Source organism: Ips typographus, linkage group LG2 (genome assembly GCF_016097725.1).
Source record: "Ips typographus isolate SLU linkage group LG2, UJ_Ityp_2.0, whole genome shotgun sequence".
NCBI classification, from domain to species: Eukaryota; Metazoa; Arthropoda; class Insecta; order Coleoptera; family Curculionidae; genus Ips; species Ips typographus.
The window spans coordinates 20223956-20238525 of record NC_138423.1 but is presented as its reverse complement, the minus strand read 5'-3'; the positions used below and the strand labels follow the sequence as shown (position 1 = coordinate 20238525).

The 14570-nt window shown below is 31.3% G+C and overlaps 2 protein-coding genes and 1 non-coding gene across 3 annotated transcripts; 2 read left to right on the top strand and 1 right to left on the bottom strand.

Moving 5' to 3' along the window:
• Positions 1-327: 327 nt before the first annotated feature.
• Positions 328-4076, bottom strand: LOC145740580 (putative G-protein coupled receptor frpr-1). The gene is made up of 7 exons (XM_081996133.1): positions 3519-4076; positions 3346-3468; positions 3117-3284; positions 2883-3066; positions 1002-1161; positions 651-944; positions 328-598 (listed from the first exon to the last, which is right to left on the bottom strand). The coding sequence occupies exons 1-7, from the start codon at positions 3595-3597 to the stop codon at positions 368-370; spliced, it is 1239 nt and encodes a 412-aa protein (XP_081852259.1). The 5' UTR covers positions 3598-4076; the 3' UTR covers positions 328-367.
• Positions 2607-2680, top strand: TRNAN-GUU (transfer RNA asparagine (anticodon GUU)). The gene has a single exon. It is a non-coding gene; the product is annotated as a tRNA-Asn (tRNA).
• Positions 4077-8414: 4338 nt separating the features above from the next.
• LOC145724594 (uncharacterized) lies at positions 8415-9904 on the top strand. Its single transcript, XM_081972944.1, has 2 exons — positions 8415-8550; positions 8777-9904. The coding sequence occupies exons 1-2, from the start codon at positions 8539-8541 to the stop codon at positions 9200-9202; spliced, it is 438 nt and encodes a 145-aa protein (XP_081829070.1). The 5' UTR covers positions 8415-8538; the 3' UTR covers positions 9203-9904.
• Positions 9905-14570: the final 4666 nt, after the last annotated feature.

Genomic DNA, 14570 nt, shown 5'->3' with positions numbered 1-14570 from the left:
AATTTCGCTTATTGGACTTTGCCAATATTTGTATTTTTCCTTTTAGGTTAAAACTATAACAAAGCTGTTGAAACTCAATAATTTTTTACCTCTTAAGCTGTTTTTAATAATTTTTCAAATACACATTTGGGAATAATTTCACAAAACACGTGCTATTGGTAGAAACCGAGAGGAAAACAGTGATGCTCGATGCAAAGCTCGCGAAACACTGAACTTTACGAAAAGTTTCCCAATAAGGCCGTATTTGAGCAACCTGTTGCTTTTAGTGCCTACACGTGTTTGCGCACAAGTTTCAGTAAAACCTTTATTCAATTCTTAGTGGTACACAATATTTTATTTATAATTTTTTAGTTAAAATCCAACATTTCTAAAAACGAGGAATATAATTGGGAGGAGGACAGTCGGACATAAAACCATCCCATCTCATTGCACTTTGATTTTCCATAGTATTTTTCTTTACTTCGGCTAAATTTAAGCTAAAAGCGGCATCAAAGTTTTTCTGCGATATTTCCAACACTTTTTGCATTTTAGTGTTTAGATTGCACTTTTCCTCCACCGACCGGTTCGATTTCGTACCATTGAGCACAAACACGTTCACCTGAAACGCTAAAACCCTGAAAATCTCTTAAATTTCCCAAGTGGAAAATCACCTGAAGGTTGTTGGACGCTCTCCTTTTCATGCACTTGCACAAGTGTCGTTTCAAAGCTTTGCAAAATGCAGGACAAAACGTGTAATAAAAGAAAAAGTTTGTGTTTACGTCTATAGCGGCCAGAAGAGTGCAAATCTGTCTTAAACGTTCCAATGTGACAGTGTTGGCTCGATCGTGGTCACCTTGAAACAACAGATTAATGGCAGCAGTTCTGGATACTAAATTTTCCGGAATATTGGTGATTAGGAAAAAGATGATTATTGTCACCAAAGTGGCCGTTAAACTAGTGTGATCCTGTCAATATAATCACAATTTTAGAGGGTTGTCAGTTGGTTATTTCAGTTTGCTTACCCTTCTTTTGCATCTGTTTGTTCTGTTCGTTTGGGATTTTTTATTAATTTTTCTGGCTCTTCTTAGTGAAATTATTAAAAAGCCATTGCCCAGTACGAGGATGATCGCGGGGATGATTGCAAATGCGAATAGGGTGATCCAGTTGAACACTCTGTAGGCTCTAAAAAACGTTTCACTTTCACTAACTAACTATAATAGTAATAGAAACAGGAAATTAACATTTATAGTTATTTATACAGCAAGTGATTTAAACCATTTTTAAATCACGTGTTTTATACAATATTTTATTAAATTTCGACGTCTTATGTTTGTTTACACCTCTAAATAAGCAAATGTTGTTTTAAAAGTGATTTAAATTTTTTTTAAACCACTAGTGAATAAAAAATTGTTTAAATCTTTGCTAAGCGTTGAATAAGTGACTAATAATAGGTCAAAATTTAATAAAACATATTATCACGATCTCTATACAGGGTGTTTGAGAAAATGTATTACAAACTTATAGGCTATGTGGAACATGCAAAAATGATCAGAAAATGTTGAATAGACAAATGAAAGTCGTCAGAGTAAAAGTTTTTAAGATACAAGGTGTTGGAATTGTAGTAGCATTTTCTACAACTGTTTAATAATGTGCTTATTATGTAGGTACACTAATTTTGACTAGATAATGTAAAACGCTTTATATATGCGTGAATAATGAATTATTAATTTTAATTAGACTGTATGAGAGATCATTCAATTGACAAGTTACTCAGTTCTCCGCCACTGAACTAAATAATTATTTTTCATAATAATTATCAAATTTTTATTTATTTGGAACAATTTCTAAAATAATACTTTTTTCCAATAACATTTTGTATTTTGAACACTAAGCTTCAACGACATAATCTAGTCTATACAATAGCTTTTACTAATATTCGCATATTAGGTAAAATAAGCAATTTAAACCTGTCAAATGCCATTTTTTGTCAAAATTGTTAATTTTTTTATTTTGCTCCAAGCACTTTAAAAAATTTGAAAAATGCCAGTTTTGTCAAAATTTGTCAATTTCAAAAAAACAATGGTGACAAAAGAGAACAATTGCAAGCCAATGCTGCAGACAAAGATGGCAAAAACCGTGTGACCCAAAGTGACATGTGTCAGTCTACTGGAGCAAATGTGACGTCTTGGTGGTCACATGACCACTTCATCAGAGTCTGATATCTTTATGACCAATCTCGTACGTTAAAATTAATTAAAACATAATTAATGTTTTCTATTGGCAAGTTTAGTGCAAAACTAGTGTATTTCTATCCTGCTTTATCAAACGTCATTAATCACTATTGCTATTACATTCGCAGTAAAAATACCAGCAAAAATGTTACCTTTTGTAAAGAATCCAAAAGTTTCATTCGCCATAACGGCGAGAACATTACAAAATTGGATAACTTTTGAAGTTTTTATAATATGAAATTAGGTACAGTTTTCTTGTAACTATTAAAAAAATCATTAATTTATTACATTATTCTCTCAATTGCAAGGAAATATGTATCGGAAGTCGAAATATCCAACAAATTCAGGTCAAATTTTCCACCATTTAAATACATGGCTGGCAAAACGTATCTCATCGCCTCCGTGGCGCAATTGGCTAGCGCGTTCGGCTGTTAACCGAAAGGTTGGTGGTTCGAGCCCACCCGGGGGCGCAACTTTTTTTTTTTTTTTTTACCGAATTAAATTTAATATTAATTAATTAATTATTCTTATTATTTAATTTTTGGTTAACAACAAATACAAGGTCAGTTTTTTAACTTAAAACATGACTAAAAAAAATTATAAAAACTTCTGTTTTTTTGTTAATATCAAAAATAAGGGTGGTCAATTATTCATCCTGGGCACTCTACTTACTGTGAATCAAATAAAGTTGTGGTAGTTAAACTACCATCGTCCTCCCATTCATAAATAAAGCAGTAAGGCAAATTAAAAACTATGGCTAGTACAAAACTGACAATCATCAGTCTTCTAGCCACTATAGAACGACAAAATTTCGGTTTGGTACACTGAATAGGATTCCATAAGTATATAACTCGATCTAAAAGACTTTTTTTAAAACAAATTTTTCTTGAACATTTTTTGATTCACCTAAAGTTAACCCAACAATCGCCAGTACTCCTATGGTAGCTAACATTCCACTTATCGGTAAACCAATCAAAGAATCGTAGGTAATCCACCCGTAATTCCACATTACTCCTCTGCTAATGCCTCCTAACATTAGCACTACAGATGTGCTTAAGTCTACCCAAGCTAAAACTAAACTTAAAAAAAGTTTGTTAAAATTGTGTCATAGATAACACCTGCTAGATAATAGTACCTGCTAGGTAAGTATAAACTGAACCCACAAATTCTTTACGTTGTAGCACTAAGAGGGAAATGATATTACCTACAATTCCACAACAGCAAAGTACAGGAGTTATCACTGAATATATGATAATTCCTAAAATTTCCATCAAACTATCATGACAAAATAATCAGGGACTAGCAAACCTGTTCTGGTAGGTCCATTGATCCATATGTCTGCCTCTCCTTTGAACGAAACCGCCGAAGTAATGAAATAGAAACTCATATTTTCAAAACTAGTCAGAAAATTGGAATAACGTAGAATGAATGATGTGTGACGAAAATCGACCAATTTGGAACGAACAACGCTCGACAGATATATTAGTCAATTAAGTCCTGATTTGATTAGCATGTTAGCAAACATAAATTAATGATATTTCGTTGTTTATTTCGATTTGTTGAGTATTTTTTGGGGTATTGCTAATAAGTGACATCTTTGATGATTTAATTAAAGATGCACACATTATCATGATGAGACAATCTAAAACATGGATTAACCACGTATGTGGCTTATATTTGATCAAAATTTTTTGATGGGATATGATCTTTTTGTCACATTTTCGTTATTTCGTTATTTTTATTCCTCTTCTAATAATCATAATTCAACAGCATAACTCACTAGCAAAATTTGCGTAACGTCATGTTTAATTGTAAGTCAATTCATTACAGTCAATATCTGTTTTCCTTAAACCTAGAAACCTGCAAATATCGACAATAAGTTAGCCAACCAGCCGCTTAAACATGTCTTAAATGCTAAAACCGAAACTGATATATAAAACCTCGATTATGCAATTCTTGTAATCTATTGTCTTTAAACACACGTGCAACCCACCAAACAAGTGTTATAAACTTCGTTGGCTTTAAATCATGCTTAAGTTTGTTCATCGGGAGATTTTTAATAATTGCTCACCTGCTTTCGCCATTTACCCATTATAAGCTGTATACAGAGCGTTATTTAAAAGTGTATAGGGATGTCGGCCACTCCCTGAACGTGATGTTATGTAGACGGTGCATTTAAACATTAAATAATAAGGCAATAAAAAAAGATTAAATTTATTGAAAGCTTAAGTATATAAAATAGCGACTCATTGGTTACATCATAAACAATTTCATTCGTCCGTATTTTTCCTTAAAATAGTCAGTAATCAGATTGTAATAACCGATTAATAATGTACGAAGTAAACAGGACTGTAAAATTGAAATCAGTTTGTTCATATAATTAAGGAAAGTTTTAGTGGTGTTGTTAAATTCAACATTACATCAACAAGTTTTAGTTTAGTTTATGTGATTTTTTATTTTTTCTTCAATATTTTTAATTTGCAAACTTAAATTGTTCACTTCTTGTTTATAGTGGTTTTCATAAATCCAGCTTGAAACTGAATTTAAAGCAACCTAAACAAATCTAATATAAGAAAAATAAGTAGAATATCTTGAAAAGTCACTAGTTTATCAAAATTTGTTAATGAAAGTAAGGTGGTCATTTATTCCATTTTTAGTTTTTAAATAAACCAACTGTAAAACTCTATTTTAAATTAACAGGAAGATGTAACGTTTTACAAGACATTGAAAGACAGTTACACAAATTACATTTTCAAAAAATTCACAAGAACCAGTACAAGTTTACTAGTTCAATATGGAAAAACTGAAAAACTGTTCAGAAATGGTCATCAGTAGAGTCAGGATTTCTAGAAATTTTGCTTTTTGTAAATAACAAAAACAACCAACCTTTGAAATCTAATGTGAACGATTTCTGCAAAAACGCATCACTTGACAGATTTTGTTGATGCTTTTTTCTTCGTTTTCTGCTTATTTTAGTTTTGTGTTCTTATTTACTACTATTTTTGTATGGTTCAACTAGTTTTTTACAAAACAAGCTTTTCAAGTTTTTCAAAATAAACTAAACTAATAACTGCCTTGACAAAAAATTGCTATATTGAGATATGGAAGGCTTCTGAACGACAAAAACATGTTGCAAAATGTATAAGTATCAATTTACAAATTTAAACTGATTAAAAAATTTCCAAATACTACTGAAGTAGTCTAAAAAAATATAAAAACATTCCAAAACACTATAAAACCTTTAAAATGTCTTGAAAAGCTTACAAAGCAGCCTAGAAGCTTCTAAAAGCTTTTAGAACAGTCTAAAAGCTTCCAAATGCTTTTCAATTTATCTAAAAATTCTCAAAAGCTTCCGTATACTTTTAAAGCAGTTTCAAAACTTTCAAAAGTTCAAATTCACATGTCGTAAAAGCAGTCCAGAACGTTCAATGCTCCTAAAGTAGTCTAAAAAGATTTCAAGACACTACAGAAACTCCAAAATGCTTCTAAATTAGTCGGAAGTCTTTCAAAATAGTCTAGAAGCTTCCAAATGCATTTAGAACAGTCTAAAAGATTCCAAATAATCTTCAACTAGTCTAGAAGCTCTTAAAAATTTTCAAGGCAGTCTAAAAGCTTCCGTATGCTTCTAGAGCAGTTTAAAAGCTTCCAAAAGTTCAAATTCACATGTCTTAAAAGTAGTCCAGAACCTTCAATGCTCCTAAAGTAGTCTAAAAAGATTTCAAGACACTACAGAAACTCCAAAATGCTTCTAAAGCAGTCGAAAGTCTTTCAAAACGGTCTAGAAGCTTTCAAAATCATTTAGAACAGTCTAAAAGATTCCAAACGCTTTTCAACTAGTCCAGAAGCTCCCAGAAGATATTAAAGCAGTTTAGAAGCTTCCAAAAAATGTAAGAGATTCCAAATGCCTCTAAAGCATTCCAAAACCTTCAATATGCTGTTTAAGCAGTCCAAAAACCTTCCAAATGCTATCAAGTAGTTCTTCTAAAGCAATTTGAAAAGTTGAACTCAAAAAAATTTTGCATCTCAGAGAGTTGTTTGTTTTGTGCTTTTTTACAGATTTTTATGCTTTCTTGAAGAAAATAATTTTGCTTTTTAAGCGCTTTTTTTAAGATTTTAGTGCTTTTTAATCCCGACTTTAGTCATCAGTTTACACACTTCACTCTGAAACGGTTTGAAGGTTTAAGCACCAGTATTTAAACTAAAATATTTTAACTGTATATCCAAGTAAACCTAGTCAAATGTTTCCAATTTGATCATCAAAATTAGAGACAAGTTGTAGTTTAATGACTTGCCACCAGATGTCATTATTACTTTTGTTTTGACATTTTTGCGCTTTAAACTAAAACTATTTTAATAGCTTTGTGCTAGTTTGCACAAGGTGTATTCTGCAGAGGTGTCAAAAACATGAAAACTCTTTTCTTCAAATTAATTGTGTCTTCATTTATTTGAAGCAAAGAGTATGTCAGTTTTAGCGTCACACTATTTTCAGTTCTTATGGCAAAACCCATTCAGATAGTGGCTTATTTCAAGCAAATTTGAACCAAAATGATATTTGTGGTTTTTGCTGTAATTCAAGGTTTTTGGGATCTTGGGAAAATTATTTAAATATTCTAAAGTTGACGTTTACAACCATCTGCAAATAAATGTGTCAATAACATGAAAATTATCTTTGAAAAACTGCTATTTTTTTAATTTGTTTAGTAACAAATAAGATGTCATTTTAGTTTATTTTTGCCTCAAACTATTTACAGTTCTTATGGTAAAAGTCATTAAAGTAGTGGTTTATTTCAAGCAAATCTGAACCATAATGATATTGTTGTTTTTGCTGTAACTAAAGCTTTTTGGAACCTGGAGGAAAATGATGTATTAAAACCTTCTATAGTTGACTTTGATTTTGTTCCAGAATGGTTTCAATGCACAGAAAAATGCATATTTATACCAAAGGATCTTAAATCAGGTGAAATAAGCGATTTAAACTTTTCAAAAAATGGAAAAATGTATGTTGCTTCAGAAGTGTTCCAATCCACAGAAATAGTCTAGTGGGTAGTTGTGATTGGTCAGAAAAAAGCAACAAGCTTAAGGCTGCTTTTTTTGACTCATCACAAATTAGCAACAGTGTTGAAATTTACGAAAACGTTGCACATGTAGATTTACCATAACATCTAAAATGCAATGTTGCCAACAAGTTTTGGTTCCCTAGCTATAAACAGGATTATAGATAGTACCACCATAGTTACCGTAATAATGTGCAAAACTGCAATTTTTCAGCTATGACGTCTTCTTAATTTGGTTTGATTTTCAGTATACATGATTCGCAGTTAAGGTTACTTTTACCCTATTCCAATCACATTTAATGGCAAATCAATTAACTCTGTTAAGTTATTAGATTTTATCCTAATTGATTTATTTGTTTTTAGGCCGTATAATCTTCGCGCGGCATAAATCAGCCATCAAGTTGGAAGATATAGTTGGAAAAAATCGAATGTTGTACGGATTTGAAATGTAGACCAAGGTCCAGCGCGCAAATTATGCGCCGTTCAGTCGATTTTTTGAGTACGATTCTAAAGGAAGTTGAAAAAAATCGAATACATTATCCTGTCATTAGATTGCGGTATTTAAATTGGCGAGCCTGCTGGCATTCGTTGCGATGATTAAATTTATGTGTCATTGGTTAAATGGAATTACTTTTCATTCTTCAAAGTTGGTTTGAAGATCATCAAGCTATAGTTAAAGAGTATTTACGAAACCGTATAATTGGATACAATATTTGATACTTCTAATTATAATAATATGATTCCATAGATATTGCACAAATCAGAGGGCACACCTATAAACTTAACGATTCGCGTTATCTATAATTAAATTCAAACTCATTTTCTTCAATCTGTAATTATATATTACCTGAAATTGCAATGGTTATTAATAGTTATCATACTAAGAAATCCAGTGGGATTCAGAAGAGATTAATTTTGCTATTATTTTACTACTAATATGCTGTATTCAAACAAAAGGATAATGAAAATAGGTCCAATTATCATATTAAACGAACCGGATAGTCGAAAATTGTAAAGAAAGCACTAAACAGGAAATAAGACTTACTTAAGTGTACGTTTCATTTTTTACATAAAGACAAGTGATTTTTATAATTAAAGCTAAGTATACATGTCTACTAAATATGAATGGTCTATTTCACCTGAATCACTAGTTTGAACATATAATAGACATTAAGTCGTTAAGAAAGTTTTCCCTTTTTGTTGACAGTACAAAAGTGATTTAGTTTAGGTTGTGGTTCTTTTTCATGAGGTTGTTTCAGTGAAATTGGTACAAGATGCGAATATTAGTAAGTATATTATAATATTACTTTGCATTTCAGTCCAATGAAATCTCTATCCAGTTTATAAATAATGTTAGAGCTCTATAGGAGTTCAGTTATGAAAATATGCAGAAAATCAAACAATTGACAGCTGAACTGAAAAATAATTCATATTTTTAATTGCTTAAATTGCTTTTCTTGACTTTTTCACCAAATTCAGTTACTAGACAGATTTAGAAAACATTACTTTCAGGTTTTCATGCTCATTTTTACCACATCAACGGCCACTTTCCACAAATTTAAACCGCACAAACTCTACAAACACCTGGTTGCACCATTCTTTGATCTCGTCACTGGCAGCATTCTGGACCCAGTCGGTCACATCCTAAGCGGAGGAAATGAAAAACGCCGAAAGAAACACCACCACAAACACCATCACAGTCATTCAGAATACTACGACGAACCTGAGTTTATCCAGGAACATGAGGTCTACATCAATCATGGCGGTCCTTTGATTTATCCCGGACATGGTGGTCATACATGTGGAGGGTTTTATGGTGGTGCTGAACTGGATAATATTCCTGGTTATGAAGGAATACCATATGGATATCCGATACCTTATCTTGGTGAGCTCCACCATGAGGATGACAGTGATGGGGAGGATGTTGATCATTTTTGACTGGCTACTTGAATATGTGACTGAAATTATGTTTTTATGCTCAAAAATAGTATTAAGTGTGGTTTTAGTGTTTATACAATTTTATTGTAGTATTAATATGTATCTTGTTATAGTTGTCTGTCAGAAAACTAAAAATAAGTTTAGCAGATGAATTAGACCAAAATTCAAGTTGTTTTAAAAAATCAAATTAATGTTTTAAACCATTTCAAAGTACTAGAGATACTTTATTTCTATAGAAATTGCAATCAATGTAATAAAATTTGTTATCGTTTAAAACAATCCTTTTCCTTTGATAAAAAATGCCCTTTTGGCTTTTCTTAAAAATCACAGTTTTAACAATTTCAGCAGAAAGGCGAGTTTAGGCTCATTTTGTAGTATTTTTATCCCTTTTCTAATAGCGGTTTAGCAAAGTTGATTGGAGTACAAACAAAAAAGTTACAACCTTTCAAATACTGAAAAAAGTGCAAAATTTTTAATTTTTTTTGCTCCTAAAAAGTTCCAATGCACAGCAAAGGGCATATTTGTACCACAGAACCTTAAATTAGGTAAAATAAACGCAAAAAAACTATATTTTAAAATGTTTGATTTTTCAAAAAAATTTAAAGAATGTAGGAGTCTTTTTTAACTACTTTTTGAGATTCAGTATCTCGGTAAAATGAAGAGCTAGAGAGGCGAGTTTTGGCTGATTCTGTAGTATTTTTTATCTCCTTTCTAATGGCGATTTCATTGGAGAAAATTGATTGGAGTTCAAATAGAAAAAAATACAACTTTTCAAAAATTGAAAAAATTATATTTTTGGTCAAAAGTGCAAATTTGGCAAATTATTTGCTCCATAAGGGTTCCAGTGCACATGAAAGGGTATCTTTATACCAAAGGACCTTAAATTAGATGAAATACCACTTTGAACCTTGAAATATTTGGAAGCATATTTTGTCAACATTTTTAATTTTCTTTTGTTCCCAATAAGTTCCAATTCAAAGGGCATATTTATACCAAAGAACCTTAAATTAGGTAAAATAAGCGCAAAAAAAAAACAATTTGATATTTTTCACTTTTTAAAAAAATTAAAAGAATAGGGGGGTATTAGGGATCTTTATTAACTACTTTTTAATATTCAGTATCTCGGTAAAATTAAGAGTTAGAGAGGCCAGTTTTGGCTCAATCATTTATAGTAATTTAATGAAAAATCATTATTAATTTGAACATAGTAAAGGATTTTTAAATAAAAGTTGTTTACACAAAAAAAAATTTGAATTAATGATATAAATAAAGTTTTTAAATTAGTTGACTGTTGACTTCTCTAAGACTACAAGTACAGAATGTTATTTATATTAAGTTTTTTTGTATCTGTTGACCCTCCTATGAATACGGTATTCTTGCTTTTGGCTTAGGTTAGGTTAGGTTAGTTTTAATTCGCCGACGTTTTGAAAAATATCTTTCCTTCTTCAGAACTTAATAGATTTCTATCTATTCATCTGAACCTTTCAAGTTAATAAGTACACTTATCAAATTAACTTTCTGGGCAGATAGTATACTGATCTACTTTTTCATAAAACTTGCATGGAATCTGCTAGGTTATGTAAGTTGTATCTTAAAAAAACTGATTACGAAATAACGTCGCTTCTGGTGCATTCTGATGATAAATAGACAGGCGCGCGTTAACTTTACAGTAAAACCAGTTCAATTGCTCAAGTCTTTAAAACAAAAAAAAATAAAATAAAGTGATTTTATGCAATTTGAAACCTTTAGTTCAGCAAGTTGTCAGTTAGGAAAATAGAACTATATAGAAAGTGGAACCGGTGCACACACACATTATTTTTTAAAGGCGTTTCAGTACTACACCTTTCGATTTCAACTTATCTTTCATCAGTAAATCTTAGTATGGCCAGCTGACGTTGTTAACCCCAAATCGACGTTGTTTTACGAGCTTTGTGTAATCCAATTTTAGCACCTCAATTGTTAGGAATAATTGACTGGTGTCGCAACTTATGATGTAAAAATTCATTAACAATTGTCAATAACTAAAGAAAATTTAAGGTGATGCGTAGGTTTGTCCTTGTAGTTTGGAAACAATAAGCTCATTGTTGAGGAAATTTCAAAAAATATTACATTTTATATCCATAAAGCTCATTGATAACGTTTTACCTGGTCTGATGCCTATAACGTTTCCAAAACGTATATTTATTGTAAATTATGAATTACATTGTTAGTCGAGGTCGTTTTACCAACATGAGTAATTGATAGTTTGCTTAAGTGGAATGTGTGTTAACACTTTAAACTTAAACAGTGCATATTTAAGGTATTTCCTTCGTTTGGAATAAGTCAAAAAAGTTTAATGATTTTTGCAATGTAGTATAATATTTTAATCAAAACTTTTCACAAAAAAATTACTTAAGAGATTAACAACTTGTCAACTTACGTTCTACAGGGCGTTACCAGTTTAAGTTACTTAATCGTAAAACGGATGTATCACCTATATAATACACAAGTCTAGTTTCATTAATAACCGCGTCTGTTCCACTTTACAGAATTGCATCAGAATATGTTACTCACCAAGAAAGTCAATAATTTATTGACATGGTAGAGAGGATACAACAAATCTCGAACAACTATTCCTTTTTTACTCGCGGTTTACGTTTAGTAATAAGGCAAGGTCAGGTTTACACGCAACTTTTACAGACGGCTACAGTTTTTTTCAGATGATATAATAATTGTTAAAAGTGTTATCTTTCGTTGCTAAATCAGTGTATGAATAAATTGTTTTCTTCGGTTTTTAGTGTTGTAACCTGGCCTTTGTGCTTTTAAGTGTTTTATTATGTATTTTACTGCCAGGACAAATGTTTACTATAATAATAATTATCAAAAGAAAGTTGACAGTATAAATGGGTGTTTGTAAAAAAATACTTTTGCAACTTTCTGAATTATTTAAATCACTGCAGGTGACTTAGCAGATTTATTAACAATCGAGGCTAAATACTTGTATAACGGTAATAACAAAATAAACTATCAGACAACTTGGTAATTTTGAGTTAACCAGAAAAGTTGAAAATCATTCAATATGGAAGTTCAGATAATTGTTTTATGATGATATGATAATTTTTTCAATACTTAAATAATTACAGACAGCAGATTTTTCCAATTATAAAGTAACTTCTCAGGTGTTCTAATAACAAGTAGAATAGTTTCGTTAAAAATGCCAGATATAGTCAAAAGAAATATATTCTGCACATGCACAACACATAATATGACAAAGTCTTTTTGACTATTTTCAGAAGAAAAAGCGGATGTTTTTTAAAAAAATCTCATCAATCTTTTAAAATGTGCTTTATGTTTATTATCAATGCCATATCATATTTTATAATGGATTTCAATGCTTTCAACATTTTGTGATTCTTCTTCCTGCCAAGTATTAGTTTGCTGAGTTTGCTCAGCGTATTCTGCTATTTCACTACTTTGGCATTTTCTTCTGCTTTTAATTACTGAAAAATTAGCGTAGAAATTCACACTTAACCAAACAAAAACAGTAACCTAACCTAAAAAATAACTACCAAACAAAAAAGAGCAAACTTTGACAGTTTTGACATTAGTATCAGATATCACGTGGGTTTTGGGGGATAATTTAGATAGGCAGTCACGTGACCACTGTCCAAAAAAACTGTCATAAATCTCAGAAACACGTTTTCTTTCGAATACTACAAGAAAACTTTCCTAAACCCGAATGTTTGCAACTTTTGAACACAGTTTGGCAGTCAGAGACAAAATTGCTTGTCAAAACCACTTAAAGTGAGAAAACGACCGTTATAAGCACATTTTTGAAATCCTCATTAAATTTCCTATAAATTACCATGAAAAAATACTACAAAATTCGGTACAGTCAGGGAGAAATGAGGTGTCAAAGTTTGAACTGCCAGAAACAGTTTGAAAGTAGAGTCAAGGACAAAATCGACTATAAAACTGACTTTGAGTGAGAAAATGACTGTTTTAAGCACATTTTTAGAATCCTCATTAAATTTCCTATCAAACTACCTGAAAAAACACTACAGAATTTAGTACAGTCAGGGAGAAAAGCGGTCACAAAGTTTGAACTGCCATAAATACAGTTTGAAAGGACAGTCAGGAACAAAATCGCCTATAAAACTCACTTGGAGTGAGAAAATGACTGTTTTAAGCACATTTTTAGAATCCTCATTAAATTTCGTATCTAACTACCTGAAAAAACACTACAGAATTTGGTACAGTCAGGGGGAAAAGCCATGTCAAAGTTTGAACCGTCAGAAACAGTTTGAAAGGAGAGTCAGGGACAAAATCCCCTATAAATCTTACTTGGAGTGAGAAAATTACTGTTTTACGCACATTTTTGGAATCCTCATAAATTTATTAATATAAACTTCCTATCCAATAACCTGAAAAAAGATTACAAAATTTGGTACAGTCAGGGAGAAAAGCGCTGTCAAAGTTTGAACTGCCAGAAACAGTTTGAAAGGAGAGTCAGGGACAAAATCGTCTATTGAACTCAGTTCGACTAAGAAAATGACTGTTTTAAGCACATTTTTAGAATCCTCATTAAATTTTCTATCCAATTACTTGAAAAAACACTACAGAATTTAGTAGAGTCAAGGAGAAAAGCGGTCACAAAGTTTGAACTGCCATAAATACAGTTTGAAAGGGCAGTCAGGAACAAAATCGCCTATAAAACTCACTTGGAGTGAGAAAATGACTGTTTTAAGCACATTTTTAGAATCCTCATTAAATTTCCTATCTAACTACCTGAAAAAACACTACAGAATTTGGTACAGTCAGGGAGAAAAGCGGTGTCAAAGTTTGAACTGCCAGAAACAGATTGAAAGGAGTCAGGGACAAAATTGCCTATAAACCTCACTTGGAGTGAGAAAATTACTGTTTTAAGCACATTTTTGGAATCCTCAAAAATTAATTAATATAAACATCCTATACCATAACCTGAAAAAAAATTACAAAATTTGGTACAGTGAGGGATAAAAAAAGCGGTGTCCAAGTTTGAACTGACAGAAACACAGTTTGAAAGGACAGTCAGAGTCAAAATGGCCTGTAAAATTTATTGGAAGTAAAAAATGATTACTAAAAAAATGGCGTCAAAACACACAACCTAACGTATTTTGATAAGAAAAATGGAGCAAAAATACACAACCCATTAAATAACACTAACCTAACATTTTCCACAAAACTTACCAAAACCCTATTCATGCTGATAAGCTTCAAAACATTTAAAAAAAAATTTAACGGGTTTTAGTTGATTGTTTTAAACGACTGGATGTACAAAACTGACCCTTTCACGAATCCAAAATGATTATTACTCAATTATTGTTTATGTCAAAAAAAATGAGCACAG